The sequence below is a fragment of the Phaenicophaeus curvirostris genome, chromosome 9, assembly GCF_032191515.1.
Source record: "Phaenicophaeus curvirostris isolate KB17595 chromosome 9, BPBGC_Pcur_1.0, whole genome shotgun sequence".
Taxonomy (NCBI): Eukaryota; Metazoa; Chordata; class Aves; order Cuculiformes; family Cuculidae; genus Phaenicophaeus; species Phaenicophaeus curvirostris.
The window spans coordinates 14266459-14285942 of NC_091400.1; the positions used below are offsets into that span (position 1 = coordinate 14266459).

A 19484-nucleotide genomic window follows, 5' to 3' on the forward strand; every position below is an offset into this window, starting at 1 on the left:
AACAAAGAGTAGGTAGTTGGTGATAAGTGGTTTTCTGGACAGGCTACAAACTGGGAAAGAGCTGTAACCTTCTAGATCTGGATTAATCATTGCTCTGATTCGGGTGCTATGTCCACCATCTACTGGTGTTCTGCTGGAGGAATTTTGTAATCATAAGATATGTAGATGGAGCAATCAAGAGGTGGCTGTAGATTATACGTGTACCCTTAATGCCTAATGGTGGAACAGAATGGTTGAAATACATTGACATTCTGGATTTGTAAACCACAAAGCTTCCCATTTCTTTGCTTCCGTCTATCTAGTACATAATTTACTTAGGTACCACATTTCAAACAGCATTATTTGCAACCCAGAACCTCAGCTAAGCAAGTTACATATTGCCAGAACAATAACCTCGTGATCTCTTCAACATCATTAATAACGCAGCAGAAAAAACAGAAAGGTCAGCTGCGTTCAAATTATTTACTGAAATAAGTAGACAACAGTCTGAATTATTAATTATGAAAGCAGGATATTTAAAAAATGCTTTTGTGAAACTACTAATCATAGTTACTTTTTTTTAACTAGAAAAAATTATTTTGCAACTAAGGCAGTTTCCATTTACTAGTTTAGATTTTTATTGTCCAAGAGAGAATTATATTTCTGTCCTACTTACTTAGAATCTCATTAATATATATAAGTTAATATTTAAGATACAATATTTTATTTTGAAAGAAGACAGAAAAAAGTATTACTGACACTGTAACAAAATCGACAAATATCTTTAAGCAAGAGTTTTTGCTATATTGAAGCTTTCTTGTGGTGGGTTGAAAATGTGTATTCATAAAATCATAGAATAGTTAGGGTTGGGAGGGACCTTAAAGATCGTCTAGTTCCACCCCCCCCGCCATGGGAAGGGACATCCCACTAGATCAGGCTGCCCAAGGCCCCATCCAGCCTAGCCTTGAACATCTCCAGGGATGGGGCATCCACAACTTCCCTGGGCAACCTGTGTCAGTGTCACCACTTTCATGGTGAAGAAATTCTTCCTTATATCAAGCCTAAATTTGCCCCTCTCCAGTTTATACCTGTTCCCTCTTGTCCTCTCACCACAGGCCTTTATGAACAGTTCCTCTCCAACTTCCTTGTAGGCTCCTTTCAGTTACTGGAAGGTCACTGTAAGATCTCCTCAGAGCCTTCTCTTCTCCAGGCTGAACAAGCCCACCTCCTCTCAGCCTGCCCTTGTATGGGAGGTGCTCCAGCCCTCTGATCACCTTTGTAGCCTCGTCTGGACCCGTTCCAACAGCTCCATATCCTTCTTATGTTGAGGACTCCAGAACTGGACAGAGTACTCCAGACGAGGTCTTACAAGAGAGGAACAGAGGGGCAGAATCACCTCCCTCAACCTGCTGGCCATGATTCTTTGGATGCAGCTCAGGGGATACTGTTGGCCTTCTGGGCTGCGGGCGCACATAGCTGGCTCATGTTGAGCTTCTCATTGACCAGCACCCCCAAGACCTTCTCTGTAGAGCAGTTCTCAATCATTTCATTCCCATCGTGTACTGAAATCGGAGGTTGACCTGACCCGGGCACAGGACCTTGCACTTGGCCTTGTTAAACCTCATAAGGTTCTCACATTCTAATTTGTTCTGGCTAATTCTCTTGAGACCTTCAAAAGGATTATTTCTTTGTCATATACCTTTGCCACAGAAATTTCCATCAAAACATTCTTTTTACTACATGGCTACTTTGGCATTTTCAAAAATCAAAACATTCACTTTAAACAATTTAAAAGACGATACTATTGTTCATGCAAGGAAAGAAACATGCATTTTCAGAATGTCTGAATGATATCAAATGTTCAGTATGAGTTTCACTTACTTGGTAGTGATGGGACAATCTGTAGAATCAACCTACCGTAAAAATAAAGGTTTCTATTCGCTTCCTGCTCAGCTGTACTGGAAGTTATATAAACATGACAGGTTTTCTATTAAAATTCCTTGAACTGAGAAATACATTGCTTGCATCCACTGGCGATAAAAAAAAAAAAAAAGGCAACCCGAAAAATGACACCTCCCCAGATTCTAACATAAAACAGGATTAAGACTTCTGTCTGAACTGGTGGTGTGACAGCTGAGGAGTGCAGTTCATGCATTCGGGTTAGTCACAAAGACATGAAAGACTGATTTACGAAGCTGAACATTCTGGCAATGTGTACAATTCTACTTCAGGTGTGATTACTTTAAGATATTTTATTAATCTATTCCATATAATGGAATATAATAGCCACTAATTTCAAATTAAACAGCTGTGTGGTTGCCGTTTAAACTTCAAGCATGTGTACAATATGTTTAGCTGTAATGACATTCACTCACTTGAAGTTTTAGAATGAACTGTTAAGTCTTTCCAGAACTGAGCTGACACATGGATTTTCTTTAACTGAACTTGCATATCCGTATTGTAAGAAAGGTAGTTGGGATTTTTACAGAAGCATAATCTACAGAAAATTAGATTGCCATCTTTTGAGATTAATTTGGATTGTATAATCTACTAATTTTGTCTAAGGGAAGAGGACTTTACTCTTAACTTATGGGCTATGTTTAGAATACTAGGCTTTTACAGAGAAAATATTATTTACTATTAAAATGAACATGTTCTATGTGACAATTATGGGATGCAACAATTATGCCACAGTTTTCAAACATAAAATTAAATTCAAAATCATTTAAAATATACTGGCCAAGAAACACTGCATCTCCACAGAGAAAGGCTGCCAATGTATTCTAGAAGTATAAGCATACCAGAAAAGTTTTTTAAAGTGCAGACAAATCTTTCACTAAATCTACCTTCTACCTGAAGAAAATCCATAGTGAAATCCTGTTACACTCCTTTACAAAAATTCCTCGCTCTTCTTCAAGACATGATCCTCCATCGATCTAAGGAGCTCACAAAGATGATTTGGTTGATTTAATCCTAAATTGAAAACTGATTATTAAGCAACTTACTTAATTCCCAAACCATGACATGGCAATACTCTGAGAATGTAACTTTTGAGTGTTGCATCTCTGTTTTGGGGTTTTTTTGCTGTTCTTGTTCTCCAAGACAGCCCCTAATAGTCAGCTACCATAGCTGATGATTATAACTGAGTCTATCTTAGAAGGTTTTGCAACTCTCTATTTAATGCTGATTCCAATCTTCAAAAAGATTGCCTGAAACATTTCCATCCAGCTTTCCCACAGCATAGCAACAATCCATAATAAATCCCACCATTCCCAAACTGAAAGCTACTAAAAGAACCATTTCTGGCTATATCTTGTAATTCAAGCATTTACTGCATGATTTATTTCTAATCTTTTTAGTCTTTTCCTTGTTATCTGACTTATATTTCCCGTCTGGTTACATCCCAACACAAAAAAAACCCAACCAAACTTAGCCAGCAGTTATCTCCTCATTATCACATCCCCACACTGCTAGCACGATTATGTCACACTTCATTACAATGTTATGGCTACTCTTGCTCAGAGATCTGCAAAATGTACCCTCTGGTTGCTCTAAGCATAATACAGGGTCACCAATGCTTGCAGAATTTCTCATGATTCTCTTCTTGTGCTGTCAACTGTCTTTAAAGCTACTAACTAGCCTATAATAAACTTTGACTTATGCTAAAGAGCAAATCAGCAAAGAGTAAACTCTACTATAAATATCCTGTTTTCAAGCCAGCTTTCAAGGAATAAAACCACAGTAAAAGTGATGCAGTATACTACATATCATAATTAGAACTCATTTTTAATACCTTGACTTCATAAACAACATTTGATCCTGCAAACCCTGAACTTTCTAGCATGTGAGCCTGCAAAACCTCTTTTGCAAACAGTGAACCATGGGAAAATATTGTTCCTCTTAGTAACTACTCACTAATAGAGGGAAAAATCTTCAGAACAACTTCATCTGTGGTGTAGATGCCCTGAAACACTTATGAGCAAAACATACGGACAAAGTTATTTTGCTAAATGTGAATAGTAAGAGATATACTTGAAAACACTTGAGGGATCAGAAAGCTCAAAGGAGGCAACACACATTCAAGAAGTACTGCAAGCAAGACAAAATGTAATGAGTTCTTTTTACTTCTGTCCTGAATTGCTTAGGGACATGCATCGGAACTCACAGGTAAAGAGATGCTTATGTACCACTATCCAAAACAAAACATGAAATAGACTCTTGTTTTCTGATGCACCCACATGTGCCTGACTGAAAGCTGGCCAGGCATCATTAGCACTATTCTTTCTTAACACATTAATTAAATCTCTTAATCATAATCAGGCTCTATCCTTGACCCATTAATGCCACCTTACAGCTGACTACTGCTGGGAGAGTTTTGTTTCAATTTGCCTTTCTGTAGAGTTTTGATTTGATTTTCCTTTAGATAATGCCACTTTCTTCTGCAGGTGTCTCAGTGTTACAAAGACAGTGTTACCATCTGTCTCCCTTCATTCCCACCTTGAGTTGCTTGAATTCTTGTAGGCATCCTCTTTTTTGCAGGTGAACCCCAATGGAGCTATTTTATAGATAAAATCTAAGGAACAGAACTGTCTAACGAACTACGCACTCTTATCTCATCAAGGCCACGTATACCTTTGATTTTACCTCCTCTTCTTTATCTTTCTCTTTTATCTTTCCAACTTATCTGAAATCTCCTGTCTCTTTACCTTGCTACTTCATCTTTCTCTGAATATATCCCACTGTCTTAATAGTCCTCCTACTGCTCTATAACTTTTAGAAGATTTGTACTTAAGAGTTTTATGTACTATAGTGACTTTATTTTGCTCTATAGCTATTTATTTGTGAGACAGCCTGTAAAAATCCTAGTGCTCATCCACTTACATCAAATACCTTTCAAGTTGTATATTTTAAATATCCTACCTCAACATGTTTCCTGGCCTGACTATTAAAATCTCTTCATTTAACTTCACTGGCTGAGCATTTCAGAAATCAATCAGTGCTCCAATCACTTTGTCTATTATTTACAACAAGGATTTAAAAGAGTTGGTCAGGAAAATGAAAAATCAAAAGGTTTTGTTTGGATATTTAAATATAAATAAGAATTTTTAATTCAAGTTATTATTTCAATTTTTTGGACAAAACCTGAATCAAAATATTTCAGTGATCTTTAAAAGGCACTGTAACACTTCACAGAGGTTTGTGCCTCTGACTACCTCTTTCACGACGCACATTACCTGTCTTTAGGTGAAATGACAAAATACAGTATATAGATCCTATAACTGAGGTTCATCATGGAAGAGAAATTCTTACCAAAAACCTCATTTCACTAAAGAATTATAAATCAGTTGAATTATAGTCCCTACCACGCAACAGAACTGCATTTCTGTCCAGTTCTTCACTGAAGAGTTGAAAATTTTCACAGAAAACAAACAGTACTTATAAACATTTGGCAGATATTCTCCAACTAACCCTAAATGTAAATGTATAGAATCATAGAATAACCAGATTGGAAGAGACCCACCAGATCATCGAGTCCAACCATTCCTATCAAAGTCCTATCCAAAGATCTACTTCATTCACTATATTAGTTTCTGGATATAGAAGTGTTCTATAACACCATTGATGTGTTTTAGCTTGTAATACTCATGTTGTCTACATCTCCCTTCATCAAATTTATTCCCAAATATTAACACACAAATTTGCCTATATATCTGTATTAAAGAAAAAACAAAACCAACTACCAAACATTAAGGAAAAGCCACTAAAATAAATTGCAAAGATAGTTAACCAAATCTTGAAAGAATTTAGACACAGGGAAGCACGTGATGGAATTCAACACTTACTGAAAATTAGCTGTTTATATTATCCCTGTATACTATTCCTATTATAATATATCCAATAACAGTAGCATGAAAAAGAATGAGTCTGCAAACTGCATGAGCCCTATTTTATGCACTTCAAATTAACTGCAGCACATACAACACACCTCTGCTACAGAATCGTTCTAAGGTTATCATTGATCTTGCCTGAGATTTTCTTGTAAAGAATTACTTGTTATTCTCTCTCCGGATGTTTAAAATTAAGCTCCTTTAGTCTGTGAACATATCTTTGTACACATTAATGTTAGGTAGCAATTATTTGGTACAGCATCCTTTTAATCAGAACAGCTTTTATTCCCTCATGACATACTATATTAATCCCAAATTACAAAAACATTCAGAGAGCAAGAGTTCACCTTTAGTGTAGGAAGCAGATTTTCCAGCTTATAAAATTACACCGGTAAATCAGTTTTAGTACATGCTCTGTACCATGCAACATGCCCCACTGCCCAGCTCCAGATTGTATGTTATAATAACGCCTGAGGCCATTGGACTTGATTTTTTTTTTGATAAAATGGTGTTCTAGTCAAACTGTATCAGCACCAATGCCTGTGACCTGTGTATAAGATCTTTTGTTGTGATCTTATTCATATGTTTTTATGCTCGCTGAAAATAACGTATTTGTAAATTACAAGAATCATGTATTTGGGAGAATTGTGTTCAAGGAAAGGTAGAGCATTTCCCCTTCCAACAAAAAAAGAGAGAAGTGCTTTCAATATAAGTTACACTAGAACTTAAAAATTTACATGTTTCAATTTCATAATGCAGTCACCTGTACTGCATATGTTAATTATTCTAAAATCCTAAATGAATAATTTTCAGTTAACCTAGCATATTAAAATCACAACACTTTTTATACCTAACCATTTTAACATGGGAATAGTCAGTAGAATATAAGTTATTAAGTATTTCACTGCTATATTAGGACTATAAATACTTGCATTATAAACCCCTTATATAACTTTTCAAAACATTCACTTTGGCAAACTCGTCTAGAAAATTGTGTAAATAATGCAAAGTATGTTTTAGCATTTTCGAATTCTAATGTTATATTTATTACTTTAAAGAATGTCACTGTACAAACTGCTGGAGTTGGGAGTACTGTTATTTGTACTGACAGCTGTCACTGCTGCTTTCCACTTAGGTGAGTCTAATGAGCCAGCCATTGCGGTACTTGTTTCAGAGGTACGACTTTACATCAGGAGAAAGCAAGTTGCTTGTGGACAAGTTTATAAACTGACACTCACAGAAGCAACTAAACCAGTCAAACCAAAGTCAGTGCTGAAGTTTTCTCTAGCAAAGGACACTACCATTCTCTTGTGCTTCGATAATGAAAGCAACTGGAAATGATGCACATCTGCACTCCATATCATCCTCAACCCAGCCCTTTTACATAACAGATGCCCCAGATTGCTTTTGCTGTATCCCATGCTGAGAAATAAACCCAGAATCCTCTTTGCCTATGCCAGCCCCCATACCCAGCAAAGATTTTATCACAGTAGGGTGTCCCTGTTATATAGTGAAGATTTTGAGTAACTGTCATCCAAAAATAAGAACAAACATCAAACAGAATTATGGAAACATCAAAGATGCTTTTGAATGAACTGCGGCAGGTTTCAAATAATTTCTATTACTTTTTGTATAAATAATAGGCATATTACATTGTAAGCATTAAAATAATCCATGGAAAGATGAAATTAAAACATATGACATTAATACAGAATGGACAGATAAATATTGGCCTTCTATCTACTGAAAGAAGTCAGAATAAATTTATGAGAGGAATCTGCATTGTTAGCTCACTATTTTTCTCACCGTTTCCTAAACTGTTTTCAATGTGTAACTTCTTGGAAAATATTTTTCTTTATTTCCCAGTCATACTGCTTTCTTAAGATCTTAAACACATCTTTTTTATTTCCCGTTTCTTAAATCCCATTCACTTACAAAACAAAGATACTGCATTTTTTGTCTTATCTCTACACATTATCCACCAACATTGCACAAAGAAACTGTTATTCTTCTGACATTGCATCTCAATAAATGGATTAAATGAGCTGTGAATACCAGCATTTAACCAATAAAAAGATATCTTTATTTATTTAAAATGTATCAGATCTGCTTCATCTAAAAGGCTAATTGAAAAGGCTATTCAGGTCAGCTGGATATTAGAAGACAACTGAATCACATTTAATGCTACTTAAAGGATGTGAACAGGCTAAAAGAAAAATTAAAACACGTCCATTAAAATTTAATTTGACTTAGTAAATCCATTAACATTTTGGTCTTATGCAGCAGCAAGCATTCTAAAAATACTTCCATGCAATTCAGAAACCCAGAATTCTCAAATGTCTGACCCTTGTATACCAAAAGTGATTGAAAGTGACCTTAAAAGGCAAATCAGAAAAAAATAACACAAACGGAGAAAAATTCTTTGAGTTCCATGATTAGTTGAGAGTCTTTGTATAAATGTGCGTTATTACTGAACACATGCACATGCATATATAAATTTTCTGCTCACAGCAAGTTTCTCTCTTGCTCTGAATCACTTCTATTGTTGCTGCTTTTAAACTTTTGTGTCTTACCACATCTACCAGCAGGACTCTCTATGACGGGGCATCTCTGCCTCTGATAACGGCCAAGTAGATCTATGCAGTTATCAGCCGGAGCTCAACTGGAAACTTTCTCTCATAAGCTATTTTAAAATAACCTCTTACAGGAAAAGGCAACCTACTCACAATTTGTGGTCAAAGCCATTTGGTGCTGTGGATTTTAGTCTTGTCATTACACTAGAAATAGTTGCATCTTTACTATAAATTCTTACATTTTTCTATTAATTGCACACTTTGGTTTTCATTTTAACATTGAATATCAGATTCGGACATCAAATGAACAAAACATTTTACATGAGCTGTAAAGAAATAATTTATTTTTAAGACAACATCTTATCTTACTGCTAGTAGTGTGCTTCTGATACCTTGGTTTACCACTACATGTTTGTTTTCATTTGTAATTTGGAAATGCTACTGCCAAAATTCCATAGACTGTATACAAACAAATGAAGTATGGAGAACAAAGCAGTCATCATGCAGTAATTTTGAAGATTTCAGCCAGTTTCATATAGAAACTTTGTCTAGAATTAAAATGGTAACAAATCCAATTGTGTATCAGTAAATGAGTAAAATTTCAGATTGACTGCCTGACAGTGAAATACACTGCCCCTAGTATGGGTTTTGATTCTTATTTTTTTCTAATTCCGTTAGAAGTTAAGTGCTAGGATTTGTAATATTCTTTGTGATATTTGTAAAACGCTTTCTTGTAATATTCCTAAAATAATAAAATCTGGCATTTCATATCTTGCCGCATGCACATTGCTTGCATTGCCCTACCTTACTTACCAGTAATTAACATCAGTGATGATAGGAAAGGAAAATGCTAAATATAAAGATTGTTAAAAATTAATTCCACGAGGTGCAGGTTATGGAAACAGCAAGGCTAAGCCAGGAAGTTTCTGACTCTACAAATACAGGGCAAAATCTCTGGGTTAACAGATATCAGGGGTATTGCCACCACCACTCTGCACTTGAAGTAACTTTAGAGAGAAGTATTATAACTAAACAATATCCTTCCTACGAGCTGATAAACCTGTGAAAGTGGTAAAGGTTTGAGTAGACTACAGCATGTAAAAAATCTTGGATCAACAAGACAGTTTTTGAAAGGTTTTGGAAGGATGCACTGTGCTGAGTACTCAACTGTTCCATGGGTTCTAACAAAGTTGTTCTTGTCTGCAATTTCCAGATACTTTATTCATCAGCTTCTACTTCATGATTCATCATGGCTAATAACAGATTAAATGAGTGGAAAAATAATCAAACCTCTAATGACAAAGTGAAGTGTCTGAATATTACTCCAATAGATTATCTTCTAAATAGACTTGGCTAGCCATTAATTTGGATAAAAATTTTCTCCTTTCTCAACTTATTTTTTAATGGGTTATGAAAAATTGGAAGGAGAAACTAGTGATGATCTCTGTTCTTCCCCAGCTGTTGTACCTCTAATGCCTGCCACAGAATATTTTTATTTGGACAATTCCAGTACCTCAAAGTGAAACACTCCTAAACTCATGGAGTTCAGTAACGTGAAGCTGTTTTGCTAAGCTTTAAGACCAAATAGATTAGATTAGAACAACTCTGGGTTAAAAGCCTCATCCAAAGCGGACTATAGTTTATCAGAGGTAAAGCTGTGCTCATAAGTAATATCCAGTCTGTTCAGTCTGTTCCTGGAAGGACTGCTAGATTCTTCTAGGATCTGCTTAAATTAGAGTTTGCGCGAACAACTGTACCAGCTCAAATGTTCAGTGAGCAGCTTGCCTCACAGCTTCTTTATAGCAGATTTCTCCCCGACAAAATGAAAAAAAAGAACAGATAAAAATTTTACTTATAACAGCAGTGGAAGAAAGTGAGCAGAAATCACAGTATTTGTACTTAAGCAGCTGGGTACAGCTTATGTCTTCCCCTATTATAGTCCGTATTTTGGAGTAAAAAACTCAATAGAAATAACTGTATCTAAGAATCATGTAAATGTAAAGATACACAGTAGTGACAAGGTGTGAGTAGAATAAGGAACCCCTGTTAGGAGTTTGTCTAAAATCTTAATGAAAACAACTTCTGCTAAATTTATTATGTTAATTTGAAATCTGGCACTATTTTAATCCCAGATCTGAGGAAAAAAGTATAAAAATTGCATAATAGGACTTCAAGCACATTTGCTTCTCAGAACCTAAAAAAGATTTAGATTCACGTCAGGTGTTCTCACCTCATTGTAGAACCTGTACAGCCTGCTTAAGAATACTTCTACCTTTTATAAGGATTTATCAAGAAATTCGATCATTTGCAATGTAACTAGCTCAGTTAAATAAACCCCAAAGTCTTGAGTATGTACCAAGAGTTTGGAAAGTGAATTATTCTGCATACATGCTACCTCATATTCTCTCATTTATAAGCATGTGTCCATACAGTCAGATAATTGCGATTCCAGTTGCCTTATAGAAGTCTCAGTTCTATTATGAATGTGCCACAATAACTTTAGTTATTCATCAGTTTGTGACCCTGTAATACAATGTCTTGATACGTTTCTTTGTCCTAGCTATTTCATTTTACTTTACCTCTGAGTTGGAAAGGAGAAATATCTTAAATTACTTTCTTGATGTATTAGAGAAAAGAGCAGAGTCCTGTTCCTTGTCATTCCTTTATGCATTCCTTTGCCTTGAAGGAAATGTCACTGCACACAGGGAACTTCTACATTGTAATATACTAAAGCTTGGCAGTATTGCTGCCTGACAAACACACTGATCCTGTCCTTTGCTCTCTTTATTGCTTTTCTATTAGCAATCTTTATCTCCAAATGTTACAGAGCCTCAAATCCTGGTTTCTAAAAGATAATATAAAATTCAAGCAAGGAGATAGTGATCTACGACTAGGCTCATGTTAGAACAGAAATCGATAATAAGAGTCTGAGAAAAACTCTCCTGAAGATTGGCTTCCTACTCCAACAAATAAGACAGGATAGGCACTAGTTATTCTGCTTGATGCATTGCCCGAGACACTCGGACACCTTCTCAAGAACTACAATATGAAGCCTTATCTAAAACAAAGTCAGTTCTTGGTCTACTTTATCTTAAGACAAAGACAGAAGCTAACAAAAGTACGTCTAAGTAAATCTCAGCTGAGAAAGTCAGAACTGAAATCACAAGACCAATAGGATGCCTACGTAATTTCTAAAATAAAAGTTACTATGTCACCAATAGGTACTATGTGTTCATATCATAGCCATACAATCCTGCCACTGCAGGTGTAACACAATTATTTGAGTGTGAAACCTAATTTGTAAATAATTTGTGAATGACATGGACAAAGCACAGAGCAACACTAAAATACAGCCATATTGGAACTGCAGTTAATGAACATTTTTTTTTTCCTCTTATTTTATTTAATTATTATTCCAGGTCCTTTTCTGAATTTCTACAGACAAATCTGTTTAGTTGGTTTTTGGTGCTGTTTTTGTTTGTTTGTTTTTTGGTTTTGTACTGAGATATAAATAACCACTACAGAGACTGAAGCCATAAAACACACAAAGAATATAATGCTTCTTCCAAGCATTTTTTTACTTTTACGAAGCCCTCAATCTAGACCACCTCTTGTGTCAAAACCATGTATCAGCAGCTAAATCAAGTTAGTAAATATCCAGGATACTGCAGAATGTGGTGATAACGACTCAGCCCACGACAACTTTTTGCCGAAGTCACTGTGAAGCCATGTCCTAACATGGAGGTATGGGAGGAAAAGGGCAAAACTGGAGTATTCACTGCCATGAAAACCAGTGTGAATTCCCTGTCTGCTCATCATTACTAGCAATACTGGATCACTGCTAATATTATTAATAAATAGATTTAACACATATCTAAAAGAAACTAGTATATGCAAGAGGAGATAGTGCTATTACTACCGAAAACACCCTAAATCCCTTCATAGTATAAAATTAAATTTTTAAAAAATGAGGAAAAAATTATCAGGTCCTCAGTACAACACTCATTTAAAAGTGGTAACAGAGCCTAAACTACACTCCCACCTTGCAGATACCTGGGCCAAACACAGTACTAATCAGTGATGTCACACACTAAAATAGTGTTTTTTCCTTCCATGCCAGGACCTCTTATTAACTGAGTACTGGAAGATCAACTTCACCCTCAGTGGCTTTTGTAACCTGTAATGTAAGCGTTATTCCCCACCTCAGAATTCGCCTCATTAAATTTAAGAAGAAAACAGTCTTAAATCTTAGCAATTCAAAATAAGAGGGGCTGAGTACTGAAAATAATGCCATGTCAATTTCTGATTCTAATAGACTGCATGGTAAAATCAGTCTTTCTGATAACATTGTCCATGGTATGCTTTATATGTTACTTTATCAGCATCTTCAATACTTGTTTCTCTACAATTGCACTGTTAGGCCTCATAGATAGACAATGAAATGCATCCCACACTGTGTGGGTGTGATTTATTTATTTCATAACTACAATTTTCTACTTTCCTCTTCCATGCATTTCGGTGTTGTAATTTCTGTTTCAAGATGACCCAGATAAGCACAAGAAAAAGGAGTAAATAAAAGAAAAACTTCTCCTAAACTCTCATATGAAGCTATACTAACCAAAACACAAAGAATATAGAATCACAGAAAAATTTAGTTTGGAAAAGATCTTTAAATTCATCAAGTCCAACCCTTAACCCAGCACTACCAAGTCCACCACTAAACCATGTCCCTAAACACCACATCCACACATCTTTTAAACCCCTTCAGGAATGGTGATGCCACCAGTTCTTTGGGCAGACTGTTCTAGTGCTTGACAATTGTTTTGGGGAAGTAATATTTCCTAATACCCAGTCTAAACTTCACCAATGCAACTTGAGGCCATTTCCTCTTGTCCTGTCACTTGTTACTTGTGAGAAAGGGATGCAAAGGGATCTGAACAGGCTGGACCGCTGGGCAGAGTCCAATGGCATGAGGTTTAACAAGGCCAAAGGCCGGGTCCTGCACTTGGGGCACAACAACCCTATGCAGTGCTACAGACTAGGAGAAGTCTGTCTAGAAAGCTGCCTGGAGGAGAGGGACCTGGGTGTGTTGGTTGACAACCGACTGAATATGAGCCAGCAGTGTGCCCAGGTGGCCAAGAAGGCCAATGGCATCTTGGCTTGTATCAGAAATGGCGTGACCAGCAGGTCCAGGGAGGTTATCCTCCCTCTGTACTCGGCCCTGGTGAGACCGCTCCTCGAATACTGTGTTCAGCTCTGGGCCCCTCACCACAAGAAGGATGTTGAGGCTCTGGAGTGAGTCCAGAGAAGAGCAACAAAGCTGGTGAAAGGGCTGGAGAAAAGGCCTTATGAGGAGCGGCTGAGAGAGTTGGGGTTGTTCGGTCTGGAGAAGAGGAGGCTGAGGGGAGACCTCATTGCTCTCTACAACTACCTGAAAGGACGTTGTAGAGAGGAGGGTGCCGACCTCTTCTCCCAAGTGACAGGGGACAGGACAAGAGGGAATGGCCTCAAGCTCCGCCAGGGGAGGTTTAGGCTAGACATTAGGAAAAAATTCTTTACAGAAAGGGTCATTGGGCACTGGAACAGGCTGCCCAGGGAGGTGGTTGAGTCACCTTCCCTGGAGGTGTTTAAGGCACGGGTGGATGAGGTGCTGAGGGATATGTTTTAGTGTTTGATGGGAACGGTTGGACTCGATGATCCAGTGGGTCTCTTCCAACCTGGTGATTCTGTGATTCTGTGATTCTGAGAAGAGACCAACACCCTCTTCACTACCACCTCCTTTCAAGTTGTTGTAAATAGCAATAAGGTCTCTCCTCAATCTCCTTTTCTCCAGACTAAAAAATCTAGTGTCAGCCTTGGGAATTCAGATCCACTAAAAGAGGAAAAAATACACTCAAGTACAGTATATGATCTAAACTTCGTTTTCCAGCAAGATAGTCTTAGACATAATTTGTTCTGACAAACCAACCTTGTACAGTAATAAAACACAGGAACCTGGGAATGTCAGGATTTCTCCCCCATTTAAAAAGATAAGGAAAGGAAAATGGAAAAAAAAATCATTGAAAAAAAATTCTGATACTTTTCCTCTAAGCTTCTTTGATTTTTCCAAGATACAAACACCATTTTTTTGTGTACTGGAGTAAAACAGCCAAGTGACTTCATTTGTTTTCACTCACCTCCTGAAGCCACCAGTTATGGTAACTAAAGCATCCGGTAGAAACGTGCAGACAGTATTCTTGACAATCAAGCTTACTGCATCAGCTTCTGCTTTAGATACACAGCTAACAAGGTCCTCATAGTAGAGAAACCCTGGAAATCAAAGGAAAAAAAGTGTTGATCACTCTGTGGGATTATCAAACTCTACATAGTAAGCCTTGTGTGAAAAAGCCATCTCTTAATAAGAAGTTAAACCACACATCATACCATGGGCAAAGGAACCCTATCCAACAGCAAGAATTAAGTCCTTAATCTTGAACCTGAAGCTATGGGCTTGTTTCAGGACACGTTGTGGGAAGAAATATATTTTGATCCAGCCTTTTCAGGAGTCTTTTTCTTCCTTCCCACCATTCCTGAAGTCAGTCTCCTGCCCTGGGTGTTGGTGATTAGAGCCACGAGACAGCCTCTTCTCTCATCTTTGTCCTTATAGTTTATATAGATTTTTGTCATTATAATTTATCATCAACTGTAACAGCAGCTACTATTGCAATAACAGTTACAACTTACAACAACATAGCAGCCAGGATAATTGCTCCACTTGCTGAGAACTTCAATATTTATAAATTACTCTGTCTTTCCTACCAGGTCCCATCAATGGCATTTCTGGACATGCTACTTTAAAAGGCGCATTTCCCAAAATCATGGTGGTCTATGCAAGTGCAGGGCTCAGAGGTATTTGAAATATCCCAGCTATCTTTATGTCTGATGACAGAGTGTGTATCAAAAGAAGTCCAGTCCTGCCACTTGCTTCACATTTTGATATGACATGTAAAAGAAAAAAGGACAAAGGAGCATGAAGGTGGGCAACCTGATCCAAGGGATTCTGGGGTGATGCATAACATGGGAATTTAATGCAAAAATAAAGTTTTATTATTTCAATGTCATGTTCTATAACCTCCTTCTAACGCAACTGGTTCCTTTGTTTATATGTATTCCTTTATTTAGGAAAATGGCACAGACACATGTACAGACAGAAAAATCTGTGTGGAAGCAACATTATTCATTTGATCATGACTAACTCTTTAAAGTTATGACGTGCTAGTATTATGGAAACAATTTTACAAATATTTTATTACAAATCTCGATTTATCACTAAAGTAGGGCTGCCTTGAAGCAGATAGATCCCCTCTGAAAAGTAGTTCTAAGCTTTCCTAATTTAATTTTGCCATGACCTTTGCGATAACAACACATTAATAGCTTTGTGTATAAGAGCAGATTTTACTGGCTATCTGCATCAGCATTTAAAAATACATGCATGTTCATATGTTTCTAATAACATCATCTATAATTAGAAGCTCTGTTAGTCCAAATATATCTTAACCTAATAGTTTAATAGTCACAGGACAGTGCAGAAAAAAAAAAAAAAGAATGTATAAATGAACTTTACCTCCACTTCTGATTCTGTTATCAAGTTCTTATAAGTTTTTGAGACTTCCACCTCACCTGCTTTCTGCATTTTTGATAGCTTCAGGGTCTTGTCAGCTTTTACCTCTTCCACAGTTCGTAAACCCATTCTGTACCATTTCTCAGATGTCTTCACTCCCACTCCAAAGACTGAAGTAAATTGCTAAAGTCAGTAGAAGAATACATATTTCAGTGTTGTTTTCTAAAGAAGCAGTAAACTAACTATAAGTAGATAATGACAAGGGTTCACTGGGAAAATATTGGGCAAAGTTTATCCTACACTGAAGATAAAAAATAGCGTCATGCAAACATACAGATTCAGCTTCCTTCCTTTGCATAGTTCTGTTGAATAGACAATTAGTTTTAGACATGAGCAGTTCTTATTAAAATGAAATCTAAATAATTACCATAGGATGGTTTAGGTTGGAAGGGACCTTAAAGATCATCCAGGTCCAACCCCCTGCCATGGGCAGGGACACCTCCCACTAGATCAGGCTGCTCAAGGCCCCATCCAACCTGGTCTTGAGCACTTCCAGGAATGGGGCAGCCACAATCCAGTGCTGCAGCCCTCTTGAGAGATGGAGTCAGTGGGAACCCTCTGTCTCTTGAAATTCTGCACTGAAGGCAATGGGTCTCAATGGTGCATGGAAACAAACAGTAAGTACTAAAAGACAACTAATCTATTCCTATATTGCATTCTGTAAAACACATACATTTGGAGGTCATGCCAAACACTGTTTTCCAAAATGGGATTCAATTTCAAGTACAAATAGTAATTTTTGTTTTCTTGCATGTTATAAACAGTCATAGAATTCTTCAGTCCTCATGTGAGCCAAGCTACACTTTCTTATTTGGAGTACAGGTTTTCTTATTTTGCCCACTGGAGAAAAAAAAACTAAATCTACCAGTCTCAGATGTTTTAGTATGGTTATTTTCCATTTATTCCAAAGTAATTTTGTACAATAACTTATTCCCCAAGAAAGGATGTAAAGCAAAAATGTCACAGTTGTAAGCATTATTCAGTGGATCAATATCTCAGATGAACAGTGATATGAAAGCATAAGGGAAAACTTTCATGTTTGCCCTAGAGCACGTTCTTCATGTTCAGTTTGTCAATACTGAAGCTCTCAATAGTTTCTTTGTACTTTTATAGAATTCAATGAGTAGCTGTGTAAGACAAGAATAACTGCTGTTTTCCATTGAATCTACAACCTCTGAATTCCAACCATAGTAGCTTTATTTTGTGTTTTATTAATGAGATTAATTCCTTGGAAATAATTAAGATAAAGAGAACAATGAAAATTATGGATAACATTAAATAGGAATTGCCCTACATTTTGCATATAATGGAGGAAATTACCTCTTCTTTGTCTGAATCATGAGTGTTTGTGAAAGCATGTGATTTTTTAAATATAAAAGATTGATATCTTTTAATGCTTTTTGCTAGTACTAAAAGATTTTCAAAAGGTTCTATTACCGAGTTTAGAATGATTCCAAAAGACTTAATTAATATTGGGATAAAGAACTAAAGAAAATTGATTCTATGCCACTGTTCAAAATTTTAGGAAAGAAAAGCCATATTTTTTTCCTTCCTATACTAAGATCCATTATTATTCAGTGTATTTATAGATGTTAATTTACAGACACTGCCAAGAGTACAGTGTGAGTAGCAGGTAACCCATTTCTTCAAATTGTGTATGCAAGTACTGCTCTTTTTTAGCTGGTGAAAATGAATTATATGAATTTGTGTGCAGCAACCACTTCTATAAGCAGGCAAATTTACCATGTAATTCATGTACCCTACATCTAAAACATAGACTGTATATTTATTTCAGTTGTTCGATAACTGTGGTCCTGGGACCAGGAGTGATCTTTTCAGTCATGATGAGTGTTTTGCAGCAGTTACCAGAAACACGCTAAACAGTGAAATTTAGGAATTCACTAATATTATGGGATTCTACTTGGCTATATTACAAACACACAAAAAATTGCTTGGAAAAAATTTGTTACAGCAAATTTAGCGAAAACATTGAGATAGTACTCAGCTAACAAAAGAACTACGTAAATTTGTTGCAATTTGGTATGTGAAACAACACATAAAGGATATTTGAGATAATCTGTCCCCTGATAGATTTTAGCCTAATCTCCCAGAAATTTTCTTAAACTCTGAAGCATAAGATTTAATGACTGATCCTCAATCTTTATTACCATTAATAAGCAAGTCTGTTTCTTGAATCCTGCTACACATGTGAATCTATATGTCTTTTCTGAGTATTGCTGCAGATGACATCAATAACTATAACTGAACAACCTTTCATAATTGTATTATATCTCAGAGAGAACAGAAGAGCCTTTCAATAGCTGAAGTAAAAGCGAATAACGCCAGAGAGAATTAAATAATGCCATTCCTTTTACTCTCTGAATTAAATTTTTCTGAAAGCGCGAACAGATTATTTCTAGAGACTAAAATTGCAGACAAAATTGAAAAAAATATTTTTCTGGTGTATATATTTCCAATGGAGAATTCACTCACAACTTAACAAATGGAAATTGCAGTATGTATGTTTTTTAGATTCCCCATAACTAGAAAGAAGTTCTACCATGACTCTCAACCTACAATCTGCCTAACAAATAAATATCTCAAGTCCTCTTCCTTCTGCCTCACACAAAAAGAGAATTGACATAGATGAGTCATCTTCTTCACCTGGTATTTTCCTAATATCAGATTAGGATCGTGTAGTGTTATAAAGATAATCAACTGAGGGGAAAAATATACCAAACAATGGGTTAAACTTACAGCAAAGAGTATGCATTACATTACTTTGCAGGGAAAAGACTCAGTTCAAGCTTAACTATGTATGCCTTACATTAACTAGAAAGGTAACTGATTTTACCTTTATTCCTTATTCTACTACAGTTTCTCTCTTTCCTTTTCCTTTTATGCAAGACCTTACTTTCTTTATACTTGATATTGGATGTTCTTTTATAATAAAATTAATGGTTATGCCTAAGCTCAACTAAACAGAATAAAATAGAAGCAATTTTAAACCACAGCAACAAACCTCAAAAGATTTACCTTAAATGATTTGTATCGTTCATCATTTAACACTTCTTCAGCTCTAGAACTCTCTCCTTCTTCAATAACCTCCTATAAAAAGGAAAGCATTAGTTAAAAAAAAATCAAGATTATGGTTAGATTTATAAAATAATCTAAAAGAAAGTCATGTCAATCTGTAAAAACATGAAGAGCATCCTTATCAAGCATACTGTTTTATTCCACTAGGACAAAATTCTGCAACCCTTTTTGAGACAGAAAATTACTGAACGATGAAGTAGAAACTAGGACCATGGAATATATTTCACAGTACTTATTTGCTCATAAATTCACAGTCAGAAAGCTGTTATTTACATGAGCTATCGATGA

At 36.2% G+C, this 19484-nt stretch overlaps 1 protein-coding gene across 5 annotated transcripts in view; it reads right to left on the reverse strand.

Annotated features, from left to right (window-relative positions):
• The window catches only part of DNTT (DNA nucleotidylexotransferase), a 154878-nt gene that overhangs the window by 38659 nt on the left and 96735 nt on the right, over positions 1-19484 (reverse strand). For all 5 annotated transcript variants that reach the window (XM_069863867.1, XM_069863868.1, XM_069863869.1 and 2 more), the window contains 3 exons: positions 19137-19208; positions 16100-16223; positions 14617-14749 (listed from right to left, as the gene is read on the reverse strand). In XM_069863867.1, coding sequence (XP_069719968.1) covers positions 14617-14749; positions 16100-16223; positions 19137-19208 — 329 coding nt within the window. The remainder of the gene's footprint in view (positions 1-14616; positions 14750-16099; positions 16224-19136; positions 19209-19484) is intronic.